This window comes from Paramormyrops kingsleyae, chromosome 18 (genome assembly GCF_048594095.1).
Source record: "Paramormyrops kingsleyae isolate MSU_618 chromosome 18, PKINGS_0.4, whole genome shotgun sequence".
Lineage (NCBI taxonomy): Eukaryota > Metazoa > Chordata > Actinopteri > Osteoglossiformes > Mormyridae > Paramormyrops > Paramormyrops kingsleyae.
The window spans coordinates 12,871,061-12,897,159 of record NC_132814.1 but is presented as its reverse complement, the minus strand read 5'-3'; the positions used below and the strand labels follow the sequence as shown (position 1 = coordinate 12,897,159).

The 26,099-nt window shown below is 42.3% G+C and overlaps 1 protein-coding gene across 3 annotated transcripts in view; it reads right to left on the bottom strand.

The window, feature by feature from the left end:
* The window catches only part of stard13a (StAR related lipid transfer domain containing 13a), a 67,609-nt gene that overhangs the window by 26,793 nt on the left and 14,717 nt on the right, over positions 1-26,099 (bottom strand). The window contains exon 4 of one of the 3 annotated variants that reach the window (XM_072702025.1): positions 24,546-24,576. In XM_072702025.1, coding sequence (XP_072558126.1) covers positions 24,546-24,576 — 31 coding nt within the window. Of the gene's footprint in view, positions 1-3,439; positions 3,788-11,243; positions 11,767-24,545; positions 24,577-26,099 lie in introns of those variants that run through there. The other 2 variants (XM_072702027.1, XM_072702026.1) reach the window with 2 other exon arrangements.

The following is a 26,099-nucleotide window of genomic DNA, read 5'->3' as shown; positions in this document are numbered from 1 at the left end:
TGCTGCCATTGCAGTCAGGTCTCGCAGACTACGAGGAGTAGAAATTGTCTGACTTGGCCGCAGTCAGTTTATACTCCACCCCTGCAGCCGCAGCCAGATTGCGCTCCACGTTGCGTCAGCTGGAGACAGACCTAGCCCAAGTTGAACGCATCCATTGCTTCTTTAAGGGAGGATGGGCAAAATTACGTCGTCGGTGATTGGCTGTTGTGCTGGCGTTCAGTAAACCTCTGCTCGATAGGCCATAGAGTTGTCTGTTTCAGCGCATTCTCTAACACGGAGCAAATTTGATTGATCAAGTTTTATAGTCTGTGTGTATCATCGTGATCGTCCTAATTTTTTATCAATAAAAAATTAAGATCGTTTTATCGCCCAGCACTACTCTAAAATATACCTTCAACATCTAATAAACCCAGCTAATGATCACAAAGAGCAAACTGACTCAGACAGACAACAAGCCATCACTGGCGGGATCTGCAGTGATTGATAAACAAAGTGCTTTCACCAGATATGAACCTCCATCATTGGTAACACAGAACCCAAAGAAATATGAAAATAAACATGATTCCTTTCCAGTGAGCTCAGAACTTGGGAAACATGAATGACACAACTGTAAACAGTAATTACCAACTCTTTGAGTCTCCATCTGAGTATGTTATGACCATAACACAGCACAAAAAATTGGTTATTTAAGGGCGTAGATTTAGTTTCAACACTGGTAGGGACCAAATCAGGGCCAAAACTCCCACCTCGCTAAATACATACGGTTCTCCCACATTACTGGTAGGGGCAAGTCCCTACCGTCTATACCCGCTAAATACATACAGTACTCCCACAGTACTGGTAGGGACATGTCCCTACCGTCTATACCCGCTAAATACATATGGTACTCCCACAGTACTGGTAGGGACATGTCCCTACCGTCTATACCTGCTAAATACATACGGTACTCCCACAGTACTGGTAGGGACATGTCCCTACCGTCTATACCCGCTAAATACATAAGGTACTCCCACAGTACTGGTAGGGACATGTCCCTACCGTCTATACCCGCTAAATACATACAGTACTCCCACAGTACTGGTAGGGACATGTCCCTACCGTCTATACCCGCTAAATACATATGGTACTCCCACAGTACTGGTAGGGACATGTCCCTACCGTCTATACCCGCTAAATACATACGGTACTCCCACAGTACTCCCACAGTACTGTCTATACGCAAACATCTGAGCTTAATTTAAACTTCTTTTTACAAAGGAAACTTGTGGGCTCAAGTCAAAAAATAGAAAATACAAATTGGGAATTTTCTAAGTGGAATCAAGAATCAGGCAGGAAACCCCCCCCCCCACCCTCTATACAAGTTGTGAATAGCTCATTTGATTACTGTACAGAGAGCGTAGTGTGCGAGTGCGTTTTTTGCGTCAGCAACATTTGGCACAGAGTCTGTGGGTTTCCGCATCTGACATGCCTGTTGTACCTCTGAGCCAGGAGTTGAAGCCAGTCCAGCTCAATGAGAGGGAAACAGAACAGATGATATGAAGCACTCAGCCTTTAGACAGAGATGGAAAATTCATCTTCAGAAAGTACAAATTCAGACCAAAATTTTGTTTCAACCAACCAGTTGAGAATAAATACTTACATTCACAGACTATTCAGCTGGTTGGTTGGAACAAAATCTGGATTTTGTACTTTCTGGACCTGAACTTTACACCTCTGCCTTTAGGTGGCTTAGGATGTGTTTTTGCTTGTTGAGGACCATCCCACTTCTGCTTCCTGCTCAGGAATCCCCACTGCCCATGGCGTGATCTGACCAGAAGATGCAGGGAGACTTTCTAAACAGGGAGTCTGCCCCCAGATGTCTTAGCAGAGACTGATATAAATGCAGAGTGGCGTGAACAGTAGGATCCATGAAATGGTGGAACGCGGCTTTGGAGCAGCCTCTTTCAGGGGCCAATACCTCAAGGCTCTCTCACAAGAGAATTTCAGGCTGAATCGGCACTAAAGCAGACGTCACTGCATGAGAATCAATGGGTGAGTTTCCATGACAACACTTGAGAGAGAATAGGCCCTTTTTGCAGTGTAGTGGTAACTCCCCTTTAAAAAGAGCTTCCGCAGTTTGTGATGTAACAGATTTACAGCTGCCCAACTGTTTCTGTTGCTGAGTTACTGTTCATATAGCCACTCTGATTTTTGGTGACATTACGGTAACGAAAGGCTGCAGAGATGAGACGTGGTTACCTCCAAGAATTCAGAATCAACCAATAAACTGAGAACCATGAACATGACGATACCTCGGAGCAGTTGGGACCAGTGAAGGTGATGAATTGGTGTCTGGAGTACTGGCGTCATTCCATGTGTCAACAAAAGGTCATCTACAAGGTCATACCCATGTCAGTGTTTATAAGTGTCTCCTAATGCTAATTACCATCACAGAAAACACCAGCTCATTTACATAACTTCATATGGCTTCAAGGTTTAGTCATTATCACAAGAACGGCAAAATGAAATTCTTGTAATTCCTGCAGATTAGGGCACAAAGTACAGGTTAATCAGTTCAAAGTATAAACATGATTGACTTTTTTTGTATTCACATTTGTCCAAAGCAGTTTTGGATGCTGCTGTTATAACGCAAGACATTAACTACACCCAAGGGATGTGAATCCATAACCCACTGTTCATATTCCCATCTATATCACCTTCTGCCTCAAACCAGCTACTCCCAGGATCTCCGCCATGTTCATGAGAAGATTGCACAGCCCTGATGCACACGTAGGACAGACACAAGACCTGACATGCCCCATTGTAGGAATGCAAACAGAGAGCTACACTGTACAGAACTGGACAAGCTCTGGTGAGCAGCAGTCAGCTTTGGTGTGCCTGACTTCTTTAAGCTGTTCCTTAATCAAAAAAAGTGCTACAATGTCCAGCGCAGCTCCAGTTAAACCGTGACATAGAATCATCAGTTAAGTGTTAATGTAAAGGATCAAATGTCTCAAAGAATATGGCATGTACGTGCACCTGAGTTACGGGAAGGAGACCAAGACCCCCATTACGCACCTGAACTGGGGCCAAAAAAGGTGAGGGATGCATTTAACACACTCAAACCCACCTCCTTCATCCGGAAGGATGGGGCTGATAAGTCCTAATCCCGCAAAGCGGCACAGCTGGTTTCCTGGGAGACCAGAATACCAGCATATACACTTAACAACATTTTTGCCAGAGCTTATGCAAGGAGATACCAACAGGCGTGCTTTTGGGATTATGCACTTGCAAACACGCTCAGGTCCAGAATCACAGCTGTGCTGCTGTGGTAAGACAAGGAAAGTAGGAAAAACTGCTAGAAAAAAGTTTTTTTAAGGGATTTCAGGACTACAGCACCACTGACCCAACCAGCTGAGAGCGGCGACAGAGGAGGAACACGGCTCCACGCAGGCCATACCTTGAGCAATCTTCTGCAGCAGCTGCTGTCGGGCGATGATGCGGCCCAGCCGGTAGCTGGACGGCCCCCTGCGGCGCCTGCCCAGGCGCAGGAATATATCTGGGGCATCGGGACCCACGCTGCCCAAACACTGCTGGTCCCGGTGCATGTCCGAGAGCTGCCTGTACACTGTTTCTCGTTCGCCCTCCATCCACAGCGTCGAAGTGGAAAGTCATGCGGTTTAACGCGACTACCGGTCTCTGCCACTCTGCCGTTTCCCACGGAAACTATTCTGACAATGCTCGCCGCAAACACAAACCAAAATATGTACACACACGCTACTACGGATACCAGAAGAACTAGGAACAGACTGAGTCACTGAGAAGTACAGCACTTTGTTTTGTTTCCACCCCCACCCCTACCCCCACCCCCACCCATAACCTCAGAGAACCAATCATGAATTTAGCCTGAAGAAGGCTGCACCACCTGCCTGAGCTCTGGCTGATGCCAGCATTTGCGGCTCTGCAGCATATCAGGCACGACAGACATGCAGAGACCTACGTGCTACGGTCGGGGACTCATCAGCAGAACATGCCCAACACCGGCCCGACAGGGAGGGAGAGGGCTGGAGACGGAGCGAGAAATGGAGAGATCTACAGCAGGGCAGCTAGTTGAGTGGTGCAGGGGTCTGCAATAAAGACCACTTGCCACATGGAGGTCACTGTCATCTACGAGGCTTCCCTTCATTGGGTGGAGAAGACACGTCATTACATGCGCACAGGATGATTGCGATCCATGATAAGGCACCCAAGGGATAAAACAGCACTTTGTGTGCAGTGGGTGTCCACGCCCCCACCACCCTGCCTCAGAAGGCCTACTTTGGGCGGCTTCGTACACACACCATGGACTACTGCATTTCCCCTGTACAAATTCTGACTCTTCAGGTCCAGGCAAATTAAACGGCAAACAAAAGACAAAAGACTCTGTGAGCCAGCCAGCCAAAACAAAATGGGTGGGGGGGAGATCCCACACACGAGACTGAAAGTGTAGACAGCTTGGGCAGACGAGGGGGCACTGACACACATTGGACTACCAAAGACTCAGACCAAAGACACCCATAACAACTGCTGCATCCCTCTATGTGACACTTTCACTTCCTGGGTCAGAGGTCATTTGGCCTATGTTATGGACTTGTGTACTCAAGATACAAGATTTTTTTCTGTCACATGCATGAATGTACCAGTTGAACAACAGTGAAATGAAATTGCCGCTACTCCAGACAGCTCAATAAACAAGGTACCTGTATAAAGACAAGGTATAACAAAATAAAAATAATATAAATTAACAAAAGAAGTACTATCCATCCAGAAATATTTAAATAGAAATACAGTGGTACCTCAGTTCTCGAACTTAATCCGTTCCAGACTCCGGATTGAATCCTAAAAAGTTCGAGTTCTGATTGAATTTTTCCCATAAGAAATAATGGAAAACCAATTAATTGGTTCCCAGCCCCCCAAAATTACACCTAAATATGTTTTTTTTTTTAGCATTTAAACACAAAATGAACAAGATAAAAGAAGAAGAGCATTTTTTTCTTAATGGCTTCCAAAACAATAAAGATCTTATCCCAACATTACCCCTATCCTGCCCCGATCGTCCGCTCCTTCCATGTGCCACGCCCCCTCGTTAACCTCGTGTGGGATCCCCATGTAATCAGCTGTTTCTGGTTGTTGTTATTAGTCCTCTGTATTAAGTCCGCGTTTCAGTTTGTTTCCCCAGTCCGGTCATTGGGTGCGTTCGACTTGCTTACAGCGCTGGCTTAAAGCAACGCATTCTAATCCTGACGCAATGCATTACGGTTAGATGCATTGTGACCTCTCACCCGGTTGTACAAACTGGACCCGCCTCCGTGACGACACACCTTTGCCTTTATTGGCTGAAGAGTTTAGTTACACGCATGACGTTTGTATCCCAGGAAGTTCCGATTCGTAATCTGCTATTTTTCCCGAATATACCTGGTAAAATAATTTAAATAATATTTAAATAATTATTTAAATAAATGACACAAATGCTCTTATAGTACACGTAAGTTAGTGGTTTATTTATTGTTAGTTACTGTAATGTTGCACTGCTTTATTTGATTAATCGTCCAGTCTGTGAAGAAGGCATTCAAGTAAGAATTGCATTGTAGTCTGTACATGACAATAAAAACTTTGAATCCGGTCCATTGTTTATTTTTATTATTACTCTGTATTCGTTCATTTGTTCGTGAATAGCAAACTTTTAGGTTGTAACATTTGTACAACTATTACGTAACTTTTTGGTGAGCAAAGGCTAACAAAATTATATAAAGTACAGTGTATTACCTGATACAGTATTTTCAATAAAATAGCATTATAACCAACAAGCGCTGCTACTACAGCAAATGCGAGTCTGACACTGAAGCGTTACCTTTTGTTTCTGCTCAGAGAAGTGCCGTGTGACTCATTTCCTGGCACGTACAATTTATATTAGGTCAGCGTTCATGGTTCAACTTCTGATATTCAGATCGAGTTGTAGGTCAAACTGGTTTGTTCGACTTTCAAGAAATTCGAGTTCTAGTGAGTTCGAGAACCGAGGTACCACTGTATATATAAATATATAAATATTGAGAAAATATTTAAATTGCAGGTTGCAGCTTATTTTACTTGGGGGAGTTGATTATCCTAGTGGCCTGGGGGCAGAAGCTCCTCCTCAGCCACTCAGCCAATAAGGCTCCAGAGGCGCCTACCTAAGAACAGCCATTGGAGCAGCTGAAGCCTATTTCACTTGGGGGAGTTGATGATCCTAGTGGCCTAGGGGCAGAAGCTTCTCCCCAGCCTCTCAGTTCTGGCCATAAGGCTCCAGCGAGGCCTACCTGAGAACAGCCACTGGAACAGTTTTTGGCACAGGTGCTGAGTGTCTTTGATAATACTAAACACCCTGGACATACACATCGCCGGATGTAGATATCCTGCAGGGTGGGCAATTTTGTCCCAATGATGCGTACAACCGCCTATCAAGCCTGGGTTCAGAGGAATGAGAGAAAGGTCCAATAACATGGTACATTAGCAGAGAGCATTAGCGGAGGGCTTGAGCATGTGACAGAAGGCCTAATTTATCAGGCTCTATAGGTCACATCCCCACCCACAGAAGACGGGAACATACCCCATGAGCCTGAGTGTATTTACAGGACAATAAATAACCTATAAATAACAACACAAGAGGTGGACGGCCGCTGAACAGATGCAGAAAAGTGAAATAGTGAGAAGGCCTGTCAGTGTCATTGCCAATGAATGTGTTTTTGAAATCGGCATCGCGGTTGGGGGGGTTGCTTTGTTCATTTGCTGCCAAACAGCGATGTTATCCTATGTGCGTACATCTATATGGCAAATAAAGAGAGTCTGCGACTATGTGAATGTATTTGGGTCAGAGAAGCAGTTAAACATGAGTGTGTATGTATAACTAATATGTGTGTAACTGAGTATGTGCATGAGACAGAGATAGCGACAGAGGACAGAGAAAGTGACAAAGAGGACAGAGAAAGCGACAGAGGACAGAGAAAGTGACAAAGAGGACAGAGATAGCGGCAGAGGACAGAGAAAGCGACAAAGAGGACAGAGAAAGTGACAAAGAGGACAGAGAAAGTGACAAAGAAGACAGAGAAAGTGACAAATCGGACAGAGACAGCGACAGAGGACAGAGATAGCGACAAAGAGGACAGCGATAGTGACAGAGGACAGCGATAATGACAAAGATATTGGGATTGCCTGTGCCAATATGACTCGAATATAGGAATGCTTTGATTAACCAAATATGAAAAGGACACTGAGACAAGGACATCAACCACCAAAATAAAAAGTCACTTTCTCAGGTGTCCTTGCAAATAGAGCAAGTTCTGCAACCTAAGGGACAGTGCGTCACAGAGGGGTCACAGTAAGGAAGATACAAAAGTATCCAGTTGTGTAAATGAGTCTCTGTGGCCAGTTAAGAAACTTAATTTAAATTTAAAATGAAGATTTCTGTATTCCCCAGCGTACTATAGATTCACAATGTAACAGGGCATTAAAGTATGAAGCTGCATTCTACATTTTCCTTGACAGATACATGTATTCTGGATACACATACAGTATATTATACAATGTTACACCACAGAAGGCAAGTACGCCTTTCTGGTGATGAAAACCCCATTCCATTATTGCTTTGTAAGTTCATATCACAGTGCTGCAACTGAAGAGCAGGAAATTAAACCACATGAAAATAATCAAAACTGAATATCACATGTCCTCATTCACTGATCTTGGAACTTTCTCCCATTTTTTCCAGACAGCCTGGTCCTGTCAGAGGGAGGCTTCCCCAGTAAACCAGTAAAAGCAGGAACGATGAGACTGGACTTGTGCCCAGGAGACTCACAGGTTCATCTATTGGGGGGGCGGGGGGGTCCTGCTTTTTCACAGTCGAAATTGCCTCAAGACAACATCCAGCCGTCTAAATAGATAAAAATATGAGAGTACAGGACTGGAATTTGTGAAAGTTGTCTTGAATTACACTGTTTGCTAAGCAACAAAACAAATAATGTACAGTACCATAATAAGGTAAAGGTACGATTGGTTCACTCATATTCAGAGAGTCACCCACTACTCCTCAGTAGGACTATTAGGTGGCCTTTTTTAATGTTCTGTATTTGATTATCTTCAAATGCCCGCAAATGCCCATGGTTTAATCAGAAGACAAAACGAGAGTCTCTGGCTGAAACACACAGGGACGGAACACGGGGGCTAACATTTAGGCAATGCTACCGACACGCTGTCACAGTCCGGCTCGTCATCAGGATACTTTGGGAGGGTCCACAGCTGTGGCAGGAGATGCGCTGGTAGCCCCCGGCATGCTAAAACCGGCAGCTAAGGCACTCAGAGAATCTTCGAAGCTTTGGCGTAGCTTAGCGTTTGTGTTTAAATAGCAACAGGTGCCGCAACACTGGATAGGTTTGACACATAGTGTCACTGTAGTTGATAAAACGTGAACGTAAACCTTAAACGATCCAAAATTAGTTAAAAACAATTGTTTATATGTTGAATGAAACAAAACAGCTTCAGTTTTCCTTCAAAAGAACACCAGTGACAGCTTTTTAATAGACTGACACCTAGTGGCAACAAAATATACAACAAAATTGTTGATAAGGACTCACCACCCTTTGGTACTAAATGAGTAAGACCCACAATCATTATCTTAAATGGTCTATTCATTTACTCTGACACCCAGAGAAACTAGTGCTGAATTGCTATAGCTGCTGACGCATAATTACGCTGTTTCAAGATACTTAACTCGCCCTGAGAGGCTGATTACCTGCGATCTTCCAAGTGATCGAGGATCAGTTAATAGTTTTGTTGACCTGAACATTTCTTTACATCTTACATATATAACGGACACTTTTCTCCAAAGTGACACACAAGTGAGGCAAATGGCACATTGCAAACATACATGCTGTCATCTAGGCATAAGTGCAGCTGGGCTGAGCTTCCAATGAACGCCAAGGTGCAAGTGTAAGCAATACAAGACAAAATCATAAGCTTGACAAATATGATTTGCTGTTGCCTTTGCTGTCTTCTTTAATGGAGCCATACCAATCTCTGTTGGAAAAGCAGTCCAAACATCATAAAACCATATGCAGCGACCAGGTGAACGGTTTAATAAGCATTAACATAGTGTATGAATTATTTTCTGTGCTTGGGTAACAGACAGCATGGTAGCAGTTACGGGATTGGACTAGAACATTCCCAACACTGCTGTACCCATTACAGAGGCCCCTAGTCCCTGTTTAGACACACGACCGTCCTCAGTTTGAGACCTTAACTGGCATAATATAGTACATTCATTGGCTAAGACAGTATGCAAGCAGCAATTTAGTCGTTATTCAATAATTTGGTCACAATTTCTTTCTAGATGAAATGACAAAATCGGTTCATATCTACATTATGCCTTTCTGAAGACACGTTCCTCAATTAACAATCTAACTGGTCAATGGTCTAGAGCAAGTGAGGATGGTAACAGACACAAAGGTGGCGGTTTTTCCTACTACACAGGACATGTAAACTTTTAATTTTAGATACAAGATATGCTCTCTGTTCTGTTTTTTTTAGGCAGGGTTGTCAACTTTGGTCAGCTGGCTGGCTGGTGCAAACACATACATGTATGTAACAATATTATTACCTTGTAAATAGTCTGTAGGGTTTGCAAACAACACTACTGATGTAGCTAGTTTTAGGTTTATAATGGAATAATACTGATTTGCCGTAGGATTTTCTGCGTTAGCGTGAGTTTCTGAAAGCGTGAGTGCCACGCTAGATGTGTGAGATCTGGCAGTCCTGTTTTAGCTACAGCGATTAGCACACTGCCCGGCCAAAAAAAAAGTCGCCATTTGAATTTTTCGTTGCACCACCTTTAGCTTTGATTATGGCACACAATTGTCATGGCATTGTTTCCACAGGCTTATGCACCATCTCACCCTTTATTTTCATCAAGATTTGCATTCATTTCTCACCAAGATCCTGTATTGACAAGTGAGTTGAACCACTCCATAAAGCCTCCTTTAGCTCATACCAAACACCTTCAATGAGGTTAAGGTCACAACTCTGTGGTGACCAAGTCATGCGTGAAAATGATTCCTCATGCTCCCTGAACCACTCTTTGACAATTCAAACCCAATGAATCTTGGCATTCTTGTCCTGGAACATGCCCATGCCAACAGGGAAGAAACAAATCCATTGATGATGGATGGAGTTGTAACCTGGCCATTCAGTAGATTCACGTACTCAGCTGACTTTATTGCTGCATAACATTGCTGAGCTGTAATAATGATCCACTCATTGGCTCTTAAGTATTTGCTCATATAAATTCAAATGGTGATTTTTTTTTGGCCGGGCATTGATATTCTGAACGAAGTTTGACATAATATCTGTACTTTGTCCGATTAGGATTTTTTTTTCTAATTCAGTGCGTTAGTAAATGTGCTATCGATATTTAACTGCCTCTGTGCGATAACAGTGTAGTACAAATGGGGTAACACGTTCATCATGCGGGCGAGGTGAGGATCCCCGAAGCGGTCAGCCGTGGATGGGCACAAGGACCGCATGCTGCTATAAAGGGAGTGGCTTTCTTCACGGAGGTTTCTGAGAAAAGCCAACCTGTGAACTTCAGCACAGTGACACATTGCACTCCTACAACAAGCAGGACAGGAGTGAATCGAGGTTATCGGTCGGCATGTACATAGCTGGGAAACTTTCGCTGGCACGTAACTGTCCCGAAAGCATTTCTGTTTGACATTCAGTCATGAAAGGCCATTCTATATAAATCCACCAGAAACCGCAAAGTAAAATTGTAAAAGTGCATTCACAGAAATGTTACTGAATGTTTAATTTTTTAAATATGCAAATTAATTTTGGAAATGCGCTTTCGTATAAAAAAACAGTTCAATTTGGCCCACATCTGCAGGATAAGCTGACAAGTAGGACAATGACAGTAAAATATATTTCAGAAGGAATACGTGACACAAAACAGCCGAAGGGTGTCCGGCAGGAGGTAAACGCAGCCTTTGATGCGATGTGATATCCCGAGGTCCATGGGCACCTTCACAGCAGAACGCGCCACCGGCATGATAGCCATGCAGTGTCCTAAAATAGTACTAGAGAACTTAACCACCTACAACAAAAGTCCTGCGTCTTGCGTATAAGCTTGGGGGCATGGAGAACTGCACAGATTATTTATGAGGATGCATTTAGGTGTCCCGATGCGTCCCAATGGCACTGACCTGCGAGGCGACGCTCCCTGACATTCCTCCACAGCAGATCCCACGCTTTCGACGTGGAGTCCCTTAGCTGCTCGCTGATGGAGCGCCGGAGCTGCATTTTCGCTGGCTTTCGTTTCCCTTCCATCGTAAACACAGACGCATCGTAACGCAGCCACCTTCCCGCCCGGGTATGGTGTTTATTCCGTCCGCTTTTTCCCCCCTCCTCCCGGACACACTGCTGCCGCAGTCGTCGTCACTCCACCTGGATCAGGGAGCTGCGTCACCTTGCAGCAAACTCGAGCTGATGCACATCTTGCCGAAAAACAAACACATTTCTCTCTCAAGTGCTGTGTCGGTGTTTCGCGTAGATCGATTTTCCGTTGTATCCTCTCATATCCGACGTGCTCCGTCTCTACTTAGCCGGTCCCAGTGCGCCTGTCTACACTGGGACCAGATGTGCAGTTGTTTGAAGTTTCCACTCCAGTCTGCATTGCATACGCAACGCCCGCAGGACGCGACTACATTCACTCACTCACTTTCTCTGGCGGCCCCACAGACTCGCTGTCGCTCATACACTGAGCGATCATGACATCTTATTTCTAGTGGGTGACTGCCCCTAATGTATCAAGTTCTGCGGTTTATTGTTACATATTTATAACTTCGCGTGTACTGTCAAAATATGACTTTAACCGGAACAATACTTTATAACGAATATGAAGTTTTATAAAGTACAATAAAATGTGAATTTTTAAGTTTCCGTTTTCTTAAAAAAATAACGTCTTTGTTAGTAGATGTATGATAGTATTTTACCCATGCCCTTGTTTATGTATCTGAATTCACATAAACAACCAGAATATTCAACAGACGCAAACTGACGAGGAAGAATATTCAGGTGGCATACTGCTGGTCCTGCTGGAATGGTAATGGAACATGCTTCGTTAGGTATGCCAGTGATCTCTGAAGCACACTGCTTCAGCAGAGTGACGAAAGTGCCAGAGCACCCTACATTTATCCGAGCAGACACTTAATATAGCGGTTTTGCATTTCGGTTTTTAAAAGCGACGCAACTGCAGGGCTAGACTGGACTTTGGGGTCCCCAACGGCCCCATGGTAAATTTTTCCGAAAGGGGGTGGAATGGGTCTTCCACAATAATTTTTTCTGCCCCACTTACTCAATGCCCTGTATGCCAGATGGCCAATCCAGTCCTGTATTAGAGGGTCCATTTTGAGTGCCTTAACTACCTCTTGAATACTACCCTGAAAAAAATATGTATCCAGATTTTTTTTTTTTAAATAAACTTGGACTGTAATCCAGTTTGTGGGAATTTAGGTCCAGGATCTTAAAATCACTGTTACCGTTATAGGTTGGAACTCAGATAACTTTTGGCTTCATGGCAAGAGTTTAACTGCTTATATATGTGGAATTCCATTTTTCCCTACAGCTTGAACTGTTATTATATTACATAGTATTACGGGACTCCAGTTACACACTGTAATATCTTGAACATGAGAAAGTACATTGCACATACAGGAATTTCTGTCCTACTTCGTGTATCAACTGCCCTTCTTGGAGGGAGCTGACTATGTGTCTGTGTGCTCCAAGGAAACAGGTAATTTCCCCTTGAAGGGATACCACTATTTTGTTTATGTTCCAGAGGCCAAAGGTCAAAGCTAAAAATGTCCTTCTAGCTGAGGAATGTGAAAAAAGGCATCTGAGCTCATGTCAAGGGCAAGAGGTCAAAGAAGGGAGTAATGCAACCCATTATATAAAAGTGATCACGCAACAACCGATAACCTCAGTCAACTCTACAGCAACAAACCTGAGTTCTGCTTCCTGCGTTTTGTTTGTGTTTTCTGGTCTGACAAATTCATGAGTAAATTGACACTAGCAAATTTCCCCTTTACATCTTTCTTTTCTGGGACAATGCTTTTTTCCAGTCTTTTAAATTAATTTCTATTTCCTTCAAGGCTGTAGGAGGGAGGGTCAGTGAGTCATATTTTTTGTTATTCCTCGACCAGAGATACTTACTGGGATGGTATTCAGTGAATACAGATGTGAATATTGATTATAACGTCCTGCTCTGTTCACACACGTACAACACTGGCTGAAATGCTGCTACGGCAAAGGAGTAAATGATGGTCAATCAAAACTTTTTTCCCTCTCAACTTAAAGCAAATACACACAGGAGATATTGTGACATTTTGGGGGTATATTGTTTCAGTGAGTTGGTATATTGTGTTTTGTGCAGGTCTGCCTCTCGCTTTTGGACCACACAAAGTGAGGCAGTCATGCCAAGACGGATCCCAGCAGGGAGAACTTTGGCTTGGTACTAATTGCATGAATTAGGCACAAATGCTAACAGGGTTAAGGGGTTTAACCATTTAACTTCAAGACCTTAATCGCACAAAATTTCCACTTCCTGTTTTATAAGCTAGACATTCTTTAGCTGGTCTCATATATAATAATGAGCTGTCTCTACCAGTGGGAGTCAAATTAACACCTCTTCCATTCTGTGAATTCTAATTTGATTTGAATATATATATAAAAAAAATGCAATGAAGAGAACCACCTCAGCTGTAGTGTATGAGTGTCGGAAGGAGTTTGTGTAGGTCAGTTCTGTTATGGTTTTTCTAGTTCCTTGATATTCCAGCCACCACAAAACCAAAGTTCCTGCCTTTCCTTCCTGTTTTTGTCACTCTACCATTCTTTTGTCACAAACAATACCCAAAGAGCTTAAGTCACAATTTTTAATGCCTTTAAACATTCTGTCCCTCTTGCACTTTCATAGTTAATGGCCTCCTTATGTGACCCAAAGTGACACGATCCTGTCTGAGGTGTACAGCAATACATACTCAACCTTGACAGTGAAATACCCATTTCCACAAACCACAGCATATGCAAAAGACAACATCAAGATAACCAAGTGACTTACAATTCTTCTGAAACTTGATTCACAACTTTAACCTATATTCTCACCACCCGAGAGATAGAGTGTTTTTACTGCTCTCCAAACACTCTAACCACTCTAACTGTGTTTCCACACATATAATTTGATTATTTTTTGGGGTAGAGATCTTGTGGGGATTACAATAAGGATTCTGATTCAGTAAGAATTTTCTTTTAAATCCGTTCTTTCTGATAGTGTGACAGTATACTACAGGGCTCTTCATATCTGAACCTCGATTCCCAATCCAGGCTGTGTTTTCAGTTCTTCCAGGTCATTAATTTAATAATTACTGATTCCGATTGGCCACCAAGGTTCACGGGTAACAGAAGGCTGGAAAATCAGCAGGGCTCGGACCTTGAGGACCGTGATTTGAACAGCCCTGGTACTCGTATATACTAGTTGAACAAATAGCGATAGTGCTTCCATGGTTTTCTGATTGCTTTAAACTGACCAGATATGTGGGCTGTGGATCGAATAACCTGATTAATGATTATGTTACAAGTAACTGGGGTTCATGTGTTACCAAAAACTGTCCTTTGCCTCAGTAACCTTCGGCTGTTTAAATTGGCCAAACCAGTGTGTGACAGCACAAGCTGTCCTGCCAGGTCATCGGGAATTTGGTCAGTTATCAATAACACCAGCAGTCATTATTATCTTCAGAATCAGAGTTACTCGAACTGTTTCAGAAACCCTCCAGGACATTAACCATCAAAGGAGCAAGGAGTCACATTGTCACCAGGCTAGAATATTGGCACAGGAGCAGACGAGGCAAAACCACAGCCAGAAAATAACGGCTAGCTTGGAAAATCCTTCTCAATTTGTTTGTTCTGCCCACTTGAACAAGCATTTACTTTGGGGTCGGCATTCAGCAACAAAATCTCTAGGGCAAACTCCCCCGGGCACACCCTTCCATATTGCAGACATTACTTTAAACTTAAATGAACAAGAGAAACTAGGAGTCAGCCTATGTAATCAGATTGTTTGTTTTCATATTTTTGATTCTAGATTAGAGATTTTGTCTTGCCGTTTGACAGGATATTCAAATTTCTGTGGAAACCCTCTATTTTGAAACCAAAAACATTGCCCTGTGACCCTATCTTCCCAAACAAGCATTTCCATTATACTTAAGAAACACACATGCAGAGAAGATTTACTGTTTGAAGTGGTGGGTGTGTCACTGATACTTGTCAGGCCGTCACATTCCAGCTCCTTAAGCTGTAACAGCTATTTACCTATTTGATGTTTACTTTACGGCTTCCTTCCCCACTTCCTACCAAGGCTTCTTTAAGTCATTGCTTAAAGCCACATTTCATCTCAGGAATGATAATGTCATATTACTGTGACCATGTGACTTCACTGTGAACTAAATATAAGCACGTGTGTATACAGTATGCTGTCCATATGAGACGAGCTGCAATGTTAGTGACCCTCGTCCCTCTGCTTTCTCTGTTATGCACCCATGATGAATGCTGGGCATATTTCTCTGTGGAAGGTAGAGGGATTCATTTCCAGTCAATTGACTTGTTTTCGCTACTATGAGACCGAAGTGGGGCCCCTTGGTCCCGTCTTCATCCCTGGGAAACCCCACAGTCAGACCGAATGAAAGCTGCATTTATCCAGGACATCTTATTGTGGTCGATATGCACCACACTAATGCAAACATGTCTCCCCTTACAGGGCCAAGAGATATAAATAGAAAGGAATTACTCCAAGCTAGCAGTGAAATCCTTTTTAGCGGCAAAGGGAATGTAGGAGTAGTGTGAGGCTGAGGAGGTACAGTTAATCCACAGATTCTCAGTCGGTTTCTGACATGCAGAGAGATCTAAAGGTAGTTAATGTGGCAAATTTGTGTGAGTTGTCTCAGTGTAATCAGGTTCACCAGATCTGCATCTGTGGCTGTCCATTTATTTGCCACTGCTAAGTGACACTGCTTGAGTTTTGGTGCAGTCTCGAAAAATGAACAAGATCATCACTACAACATTCCTGGGAAGTTTGTTTTCTGCAGCCGTCCTTCCCTTCCTTTGCTGCTACATAGCGCTGTTGCTTAAATCTTGGTGCAGTTTGTTTCAAAATTAAATCCAATGTAGATCTTCATTCATATGATGTTTTGCGTAGTGGAAATCTGATCAATCAAATATTTTTTGAGTTATCACATTCACAAGGTCAAGTGTCTTCTGCAGCCACTCTTCCCTTTGCTACCACTAAGCAGCTTTACTTTAGTTTTGGTGTGATTTCTGTCCAAATTTGGTCAGTTCCATACTATTTGTCTGCAAAATTCCATCGAATACTTTTTTTCATGTTAATGAAATCAAGTGTCTGAGGCTGCCCTTCTCTTTGCTATTACTATGCAGTACTGCTTCAATTTTATGTGATTTGTCTCAAAATTTGAGCAGTTACAGGACTTCACCTATACAATGTGTTCACATAGTTTAAAAAAAGATCTGTCAAATACTTTTTGAGTTATCACACCATCGAGATAAGTATCTGTGGCAGCAGACTGGTCCCTAAACCTTATGTACTCCCATCTGGGGAACATCATGAACATGTATACATACTCAGAGTCACAGACTCACATACATAAACAATGTGATAAGTCAGGATAAGTACATGATATGGGAATAGTCTTATTATAGTACTAGATAGTCTCCCATGAAACACATTTGGGGAGAATTACAAGCAAGTATTTGTGGATTGCAAGGTAACAGGGTTTGAAGTAAAATACTAGAATGCACACTTTTAAATACTCTTTTTCCTGATAAGTGGCACTTGCCAAAGTAAATACAGAACTGGGCTTGTGCACAACATACAAAAATCTTGGCAGTTCCAGAGGAAGGGAGTTCCTCTTGTACCTTTGAGCAAGACCCATATATCCAGTTGCTCAAAAACATGCAGAATCAACATATATGAGCATAATAAAGAAATGGACCAAGATTACACTTCAGTAAAATTTTGCCAGCTAAAAGCATTATCACATGAAACGGTTGATGATAGCTAGTGATGACAGAACAGCAGAAGTAAATAATTTTCGCTGGCATAACTCTCAAACTAGCGCAGCTGGAGTGTTGACATTGCTCTTTTGCAAATCACCAGAAAGCACCAAATATTGTGGTATATTCCAGTGCACCATTTGCACCTCAAACCGTCAGATTAAACTTCAGTTGCTCCAGGCTGCATCTCTTGGGTGAGCGCCTTCTGAACCAGCCGACAAAGGTGGCTCAGCTTGAAGGAAAAAAAACTGCACAGACCGACTGCAGTCACCTTCAGCAGAACCAGGCCACCCGCCAGCACCGGAGCTGAATCTGCAGTCTGATTTAAATGGTGCGGCACTCTCCACAGCCAAGCTCCCCGTCAGTTTGGCAGAAGTCATAAAACAAACCCCACAGTGCACAGCTGTCATCATGCCGATGGGAGGATAGTCTGCATTTTCTCTGATTCTCTTTTCCTTCATTGCTTGGTCTTTGTAATCCTCTGCCATTCATACCGCTGAGCCCTCAGCCAAGAAGATTCCCTTTCGCTAAGTGAATTTGGTTCCTCACCTCTATGTTTCAAAGCTATATAGCATAATGGAAAATTTCTAGAAATCTTTTAAGTTCTTACTCATATTAGCTCTCCGGGACATAAAAGAAGAGAGATTCCACATTTCACTTCAATATTTAAAGTAACTTACATATCTTGTACCTTTAATTTATGAATATTTAAAAAACTGATAACTTCCTCTGAGAAGTTCCGAGGTTTCACTGTAGCTTGCATGTGATCTTGGTGTGCAGTATATATTCTTTTTAGAGAAGTCAGAGGACAGGCGTAAAATGTACCATGTTTGTTTTTGTTAATATAGAAGACGTACCCGATTAAAATGCTGCTGTCGGTAGTGACCAGAAGACAAGAAATTAAGGAGAGGGAAACTATTGCAATGTGTGTGGGCCCATTAGAGATGATTGTGGACAAATACTTTTACAAAAGCATACTCGTATCTGAGAGCAAGACATTGCAGGACTTCACAGACTGTTATGTACACACACAGCTGGGTAACCTAACTGGTGTCATTACTTAATGTCTTGAGGAGAAAAAAATAGAATGCATTTATTAGAGCATTACTGTAATTGATGGTGTCTGAAATGGTTACCCTGAGTAGGGACTAACTGTTCGATATACATTAGCTAAATGAATATCTGCAGTGGGTCATGCCACTGCACATAATGACAGGAGAGATTGGATGAAATGTAGGGGATCCATTTCAGGATGGAAAGTGAAGAACAAGAAATGTAAGATGCAGGAAAGGCCACTCTCTGAAATTCACTGGAGTAAGCACAGACACACATACACACACACACACACACACACACACACACACACAGGCAGCAACCAACAAACACATTAACGCCCATAAATAACCAGAAAATCCTTCAGCTGAAGAAATTAAAATATGTTGATAACTCATATGGAAACATTCAGCTTCATGAATTAGATACCACAGTGCAGTTCTAAGTCTCTCCTTCTGAACAGCGTATTATAATAATAAAACACATCATTCTGGCTAGAAACTGAGCAGCATTCAGTGAAAGATACAAATCAAAGTGAGATCCAGATGAATAATTCCAGGATTGATGCATTGAGAATAAATATCACAAGTTTTTGCATTAATTTCCCCTGCTGAGGATGGGCATAACTTTATCTCGTCGCACTGCAGACATAATCACATATACAAAAAACACATAATCTTGTCTACACATCTTGTGCAAAAACTCATAAGACTGACTGGAAGCGAGCACATTCTAAGGCCAAAGTCCTCCTGTCCTTATGCACAAATGGACTGAGTGAGGCAACCCATAATATGCCAGCACAATGACCCAGAGGGTGTTGCATTTTTGAAGATCACTTGGTGCAAAACACAACAAACAACAACATATGTGAAGAATTGTAACAATTACATAAATTATGTGATTCTACTACACAATGGATGCAAATACAGGACACTAACCACTTGCTGTCCTGCTGCGTAAATAACAGCAATGTTGATACCTTTCTTGTCCACATTTTGTTCTTTTATGTTTTAACTTTTATGTGTCACTTGTTCCAATTAACAGTGCAGAAATGCAGTGATTTTAGCCCACAGTAGTCAGAAACACTACAGGATTTCAAAAACAAAGCGGGTGAAAAATTACCCATGGAGCCTTGAGGCAAGGAAAAGGGATTCCCCCCCCCCCCCTGCTTTTCTACAAACAAACTACAGTTTCCAACACCTTAGATCCTAGGGGTTTATTTAGTTCTGCTTCTCTTTCAAAACCAAAGAAACAAACATGAAAAGGGAAGGAGGCAGTCGGGCATTTTCCCCACATTCCTGGGATAAGCAGGGGAGAGGTGGGGGGCACGATGTTTCTGAGACGCACCTCCTCTGAGTACCACCCAAGGTATGTCTGGCAAGCATTCAAGTACCACACAAGTTGGCAAAGAGGTAGGGGTAGGGACAAAGACTTTCATAAGGGGGGTCATGTTTAATACCTGCCCCCTCAAGACCGCCAATGCTCTCATTACCTTGAAATGACAAGTACAATTACACATGGACACAAAAATCATCAGAATACCTGGAGAGGTGGGTATATCCTCTCTGAAAGGCTGCACAACTGCAGAGGACCTAAGACTTCCCTTCTTCTGAAATAAACTGAGTCATCTTTGACTAGAGTAGCTGCTGGACCACAAGCCAGGAGCTCCGAGACACTCAGACCCCGAGGAGAGGAACAGCACCATCCATGTGAATCACATCCTGAACTGAGGAAAAGCAACTTCCATGTAAATTGTACCCTGAGGGGAGGAACTGTATTATGCATTCAAATCAAGCTGCCCATTAAACACAAAGCTAAAGAACCAGCCAGTGGCGGTCAAATTGGACATTTTTTTCTGTTTATGAAAGAGGTCGAAAAAGAGGTAAATTAGCAGGGGTGGAATGGGGCAGACAACTGAACCTGACGTCCTGAACGTTTGTAGTTCTAATGGAAAGGGTGACGTTGCTGTTCTTATCGTGTTATTTATGTATGATATTATGCATGATTACTGCTTCAAGTATTATTAAGTACTATTAAGTATATTACATATTAAGTACTCTGTAAAGCTAAAGAAATCTGTATTATAAAAAGTGTATAAAAGCTATTGCTAAGCCAAATAACCTTAATTGATAAAGAAATGGGTTAGATACTGAAACAGAGAAACAAAAATGATGGTAAGACAGGGAAAGAATCCGGCTGTAATATAGGTTGTAGGGCTGAATGATTGAAAACAATTCTTTTTTGAAGTGGGGAATTTTTTAAAGACATATTGTGATATTTATAAAACAAAGAGTTGAAAAATGACCCAAAGTAAACTATAGTCAAAAGACCTTATTGCTATCCAGCAATAAGGTCTGTCTTTAGTGGGAAAGGCAAGTCATTAGTTCTCATGCTGGTTAACAACTGAATTCTGAGATGTAAATGATCAAATAAGTTGGTAGTGTTGCCACAAGTTATGCCAAAAGCCACAAAGCAGTTGCAACAAATTACTTGCCTTTGCTCAACATCTTCTCTGCGGAATCCAAAATACGTCCATACAGCAGTAGACAAATATCTTTTGGTGACTGGTTCTTATTCACTTTTCTTCTCCTTAGTCATTTTTGAACAATTTCCACACTGTCTATGAGTCCAACAGTAGGGACAAAAATGATTATGACTGAATTGGAGAATACTTGCACATCTCATGCAAAAGCAGCAGCAGTGAGCTTTAGACTTATTTTAACATGTACGAGATAATGTTGAAAAGCAACAATCATTAAAACTGCAGAGCTTCCTAAATTGTGTTTCCTATGACAGACTAAAATGTTTTAGCGTAACATACTGATGGTCTCAGCCCAGTCGATGGTTGCGATAATTGTGATGTGACAAGTGCATGTGCATAACATGCAGTGTTGATCCTAACATCACACATAGTGCAGGTCTAGTACTGTAGGTTGCTACGTCTTGCGGAATGTGCTCTGATTTCAGGCTTTAAAAATCAAAAGCACTTCTTTAGGTGCATGGACCAATTTCATTAAGTGCTGTAAGGACCTTAAGGTGACCGTGCGATGGGCGGAGTGACATTCCGGCACTTTCCATCAGCCATGAGCAGTCAGGGTGCCAAGCCAAGTCAGCTGTGGTGACACTGACTGAGCATGCTCTGTGCAACCTCGCTAACCCATACACCTTCACCTTGCAGAGAGGAGAAAGCTGCCAAAACAGATTCCAGTGCACTTCTCATCTCCCAGAGCTCAGGAATAAATATGGACCAGTGACCTACAGTAAGTTTCCAACAGGGGCAATATGAGAGGGGCTTGTGGCTGGCTTAGGCAGTGCATAGCAAAGGCTTGAACCTGTTTTTTTTTACATTGCACTTCTACGATCGGAGAGCTATGTTCTATTAGAGAGGTGAAGCCCTGACAAAACACGTGGCATGTGGAAGACCACACGTTCACTCACTGCTTCTCCCTCAGGAGTGATGAAGAGGCAACTATAGATTTTAGAAGCTAGTGCCAAAGGTATCATGTTTTCACGTTTTACAGACTGACAATAAAAAGCAAGGCACCCATCCACACAAAAAGAGGATTATGCCATTTAGATTTGTTAATCCCGATATGAAAAATTCACCTGTAAGGGAACTTATAACAATTTAGAGTGAAGGCCTTCCAGATTGCCCCAGGTAGGAATAGAGGAGCATGATCAAATCAATTTTAAAGCAACCTTTTGGTTATAATTTAAAATTGTCTTTAAAATCTTTATAACCAGGACCAAAACATTCTAGACAGCTGTTTAAAATTTGCTGTTTAACCCATTTTATAAGGGTTTTTATCACATGACAGTAAGTCACAGTATATCACGTGCCTTGCAGTGCCATTATGTTGTAAATGCAGTGCATTTTACACACCCTTTCACTGGCGGCTGAATATATAGGGGTCCCCAAGGTTGCCTGTCTACAAAAACGCCAGACAGATTATCCTCCATGCATTACAGCACATAATCTCTCTGTTTACAATAAAATTGAGCTTCTGTAGGAGTAGAGTAGTAAGCACCAGACTTAACAAATTCCTCTCTGTATCACTTACATTCTTACTGAAAGAGCATATCTGACAAAAGTTATGTTTGACAGTAACCTGAGCACAAAGTGGAATAATTTAAACTCCCCCAGCAGCCCCTGGGGCCACATTAGGTCACTGCAAGTGTTTCCCCTCAGCCAATCAAGAGCTACAAAATCTGTGTGCTCTCTAATTGTAACTTCCACGCTGTGGTAACATGGTAAATAGGATACTTTTAAAAACAAATGGACCTATATTCTATTAAATCATAGGCTGGGACAGTGTTCGGGTACAAGCAAGGGCACACCTGTTTCTGTCACTCAAAAGATCATTTATTCAGGACTGAGAATCAGTCTGCTCCATGCACAGTAGATGGTGACACGGCAGTGGATTTTCACTTCTGTCCCGTTTCATTTCCACAATAAAATTCCCGAACCAATCCTGCAATAGAGTTTAAAAAAAATCTGGCCCTGTTTCAGTCCTGGAAGATTTAATCCCTGGATACTGTACATCCCGATCCCAGGGGAGGAGAGGGAGATGATTTTAAGATTGCAAATGTGTGGTATTTTATAAATATTTTGCACATCTTATATACAGCGTACACTATTTTATTACCATAACGCTTGACTCTAAGAAACCTCCTTAAAATATCTGACTTGCCTGAAAGCTCTGAAAGTGAGATATTAAGATCATTGTTGTCTGGCACTGAGTCAATTTTTTCATGAAACGCAAAATCAAAGTTTAAATCATGCATTGCACTGGTCAGGTGGTACTGGCTACCTGTCACCAATCACCAATCAGCAACCAGCAACCAGCCACTAGCAGACAGGACAGTTTTCAAGACTTCAAAAGTCAACGACACAGCTAGCATTGTGTTCAAAATAAAGAAAACAGCGTTAATTTACATTAGATCCCCATATAAAACCTGGCACATTAATATGATTCCTGTTGACTTTTTTCTCGTCCTGTCCCAGTCCCGTGATTAATACTGAAACTGACCCACGATTTTCCCAAAAAATTGTCACCCTCTAGTGTGCATGACATGGCCATGATGGTGAGAGCTATGGGGCGTACAGGTTCCACGTCACACCATGAGCACGGTGTCTGCTAGCCAAGCTCACCGTGCCGCAAGTTACGCTTGGCTTCCGCCAACCTCCTTTCAGGTTTGTACAAAAAAAGTCTCTGCATACATCTTATAAAGGAGGGAATAACAAAAAAGCTTCATTCTTCTCCAGCTGATGTCTTGTAACAATGCATCATGCAAAAATGTGGCATTATGTTATAACTTGACAAAATGTAACAAATTGAATGATAATAATAAGAACAATGATGATGATGATGATAACAAGAAGAACCGCGGTCTCACCCCCCTTTCCCCAAACGTCCCCCACCTTTTCCCCCCAAAATCCAGAGCCTGCACATACCCATCATAGATACAAGCACAGATCACTTCCAGTAATGTGTCACATCCATGACATAACATAGCTGCACCACTGCGGAAGTGTTGCCAAAGCTCTACGCCCTGCAAGGGCACTGCTACAAATCTCAAATGACAGACTGACAGCTGCAGGCTGATATTTTACTGTCAGTCAATCGTCTTACATCAGTTACCCAGTGATACTGTCAAACCACCGAATGGAGTTGCTTTCCCGTGAGGATTTGCGACACATGTGCTTCGTGTAAAGGAAAGACCAATAGTCACCCCTCATGGCAGAGCGGTTCGGAAATACAGGAAGCAGCCAGAGCACTGCCACTGCGAAAAAGATCATTTTGTCTCAGTGGAACTGGTAGGGAACTGGATTGTTCCTCTGCTCTTTAACGGAAAAAACTTTGGGTACATATGTAACACATAATGCATTCATAAAGCACTATAAACATTTCAGTAAATATGTATACAAATGCATAAAACATTATAGCCATGTTTATTATGCATTATGAATGCTCTATGAAGCTTTCATCTATAATGCATAATGCAGTACAAAGCATCCTTAATTCTTATACTGACCATTATAATGCATTATGACAGTATCAATAATTCATTATAGATGAGAGCTTCATTGGTGCTTATGAAGCATTATAATCAACACTATAATGCCTTACAACTGTCAATATGAGATGCTGTAAAGCTTCATTAATTCTTATATTATAATGAGTTATTAATTAAAGTGTTATCAAAACTTTCTGTTCTCACAGTATCTCTTCTGGACAGTGCAATGTTCCAGTGACACAGGACGTTGATCCCTGTTTGCCCTGTATGAGGAGAGTAAGGCTAAAAAACCACAACAGGATTAAGGAGGTACATACCTGCTTCAGCCTGGCTCATCCTCACAGCTACCTGCAACAAGAAGGACACAGACATGACAGTGAGGGACAAAGTCAGGCTCTGAACATACAGATCATAAATTTTAGCAGAATGCCGTCTAATATTGACTGCAGGGAAAAAAAAGAATGTTCTGCCTGTTTTTATTAAGTGTCATCTTCCAGAAAGGTTCGTGGAAATAATCTGGGACAGCAGAGGACTGAGAACTTAAGAGAGGACAGGAAACTAGGATAAGAGCCAGCTGACCAAGAATGGTCAAATTACAATATAACCATTTCATCCACTTCAGCAACTTCAACATAAGAAGAAAAAGGGTCTCTTTCAACTGTCCATTCAAGAACAAAATGAGCTCAGTCACAGCAGCTGTTTTTCAGCCTTGTCAGATTAACAATCTTTAACTCTTGCCTGTCTATTTAAACAGTGGGATCCTAACATTTTGCAAACTGTATATGACCCTATATATTTGGGTTACTACAGTTCGTTGTCCTTCTGCGGAAGATCGACAGGGAGCTTTTGGGTGTGGCCGGATCATTAGGCACCCCAAGTCTTACTCTTAACTATAAGATGTGATATAGAGCCTCACACAAAGAAACAGAAGGAAAATTGCTGCTTCAACAGTTAGTGAACTTGGTTGATTCCACCAGATATTTACTTCAACTGTAGAATGCTGAGTGGTTCAGCTGCGTCAGTGGAAAAAGCACTGCATCCTGCAGTGGTTATATGTACACACCTGGGGCTGATGATATACCACAATGCGTCAATAAACAAACAGACTGCAGGGATTTTATATAATTATCCACAGGCTTTGGGCTGTTCGACAACCTCACCATCTCAGCATTATCGGTACTCTGCCCCCAGTGGATAACGCCAAAGCATTCCTACTTGATGACCGTGAGATGTAGCACAGGAGAGTTGAATGCCTTAGCCACTCCTTATCGAGACTGGATGTCTCTTCGTGAAAACTTCAGGGACAATAGGCACCAGCAACTAGTCAAACTGTCTACAAAATACTGAAAGTTCCTTCTAGGTCAATGCTTTGTTTACTATTCATAAATGAAAACTGCATACTGCAGACCAGACCTTAAAGGCTCAGTGGGCATTAGACTTGGCCAACACAAGACCTCCACACAACCAGCATACTGAGTGGATCAGCATGACACTACATGACTCTTCAAAGGCACTAAGGTTAGAAGATGATTACTGAACAGCCAATCTATCACCAAAACCAAGTGTATGAGATTATCAAAAGCTACTCATGTTCACTGACCAGAACTTTCATATTCTGTAACTTGTCCTTTTCAGGGTTGTGGAGGGTCTAGACCCTATCTCGGAGATTGTGGGTGGGGTAGGGAGCACCTAGGATGGGGTGCTAGCCCATCACAGGGCACTCAAACCTATAGACTATTTGGCTACCCCCAAGTAACCTCAGCATGTTTTAGGCTGTGGGTGGGAGAGAGAAAAAATGATGACGTGGGGAGATCGTGCAAGCTCCACACATGGAATCCTGGTGGAGAGGTGAACACAGCTCCCAGCCATGT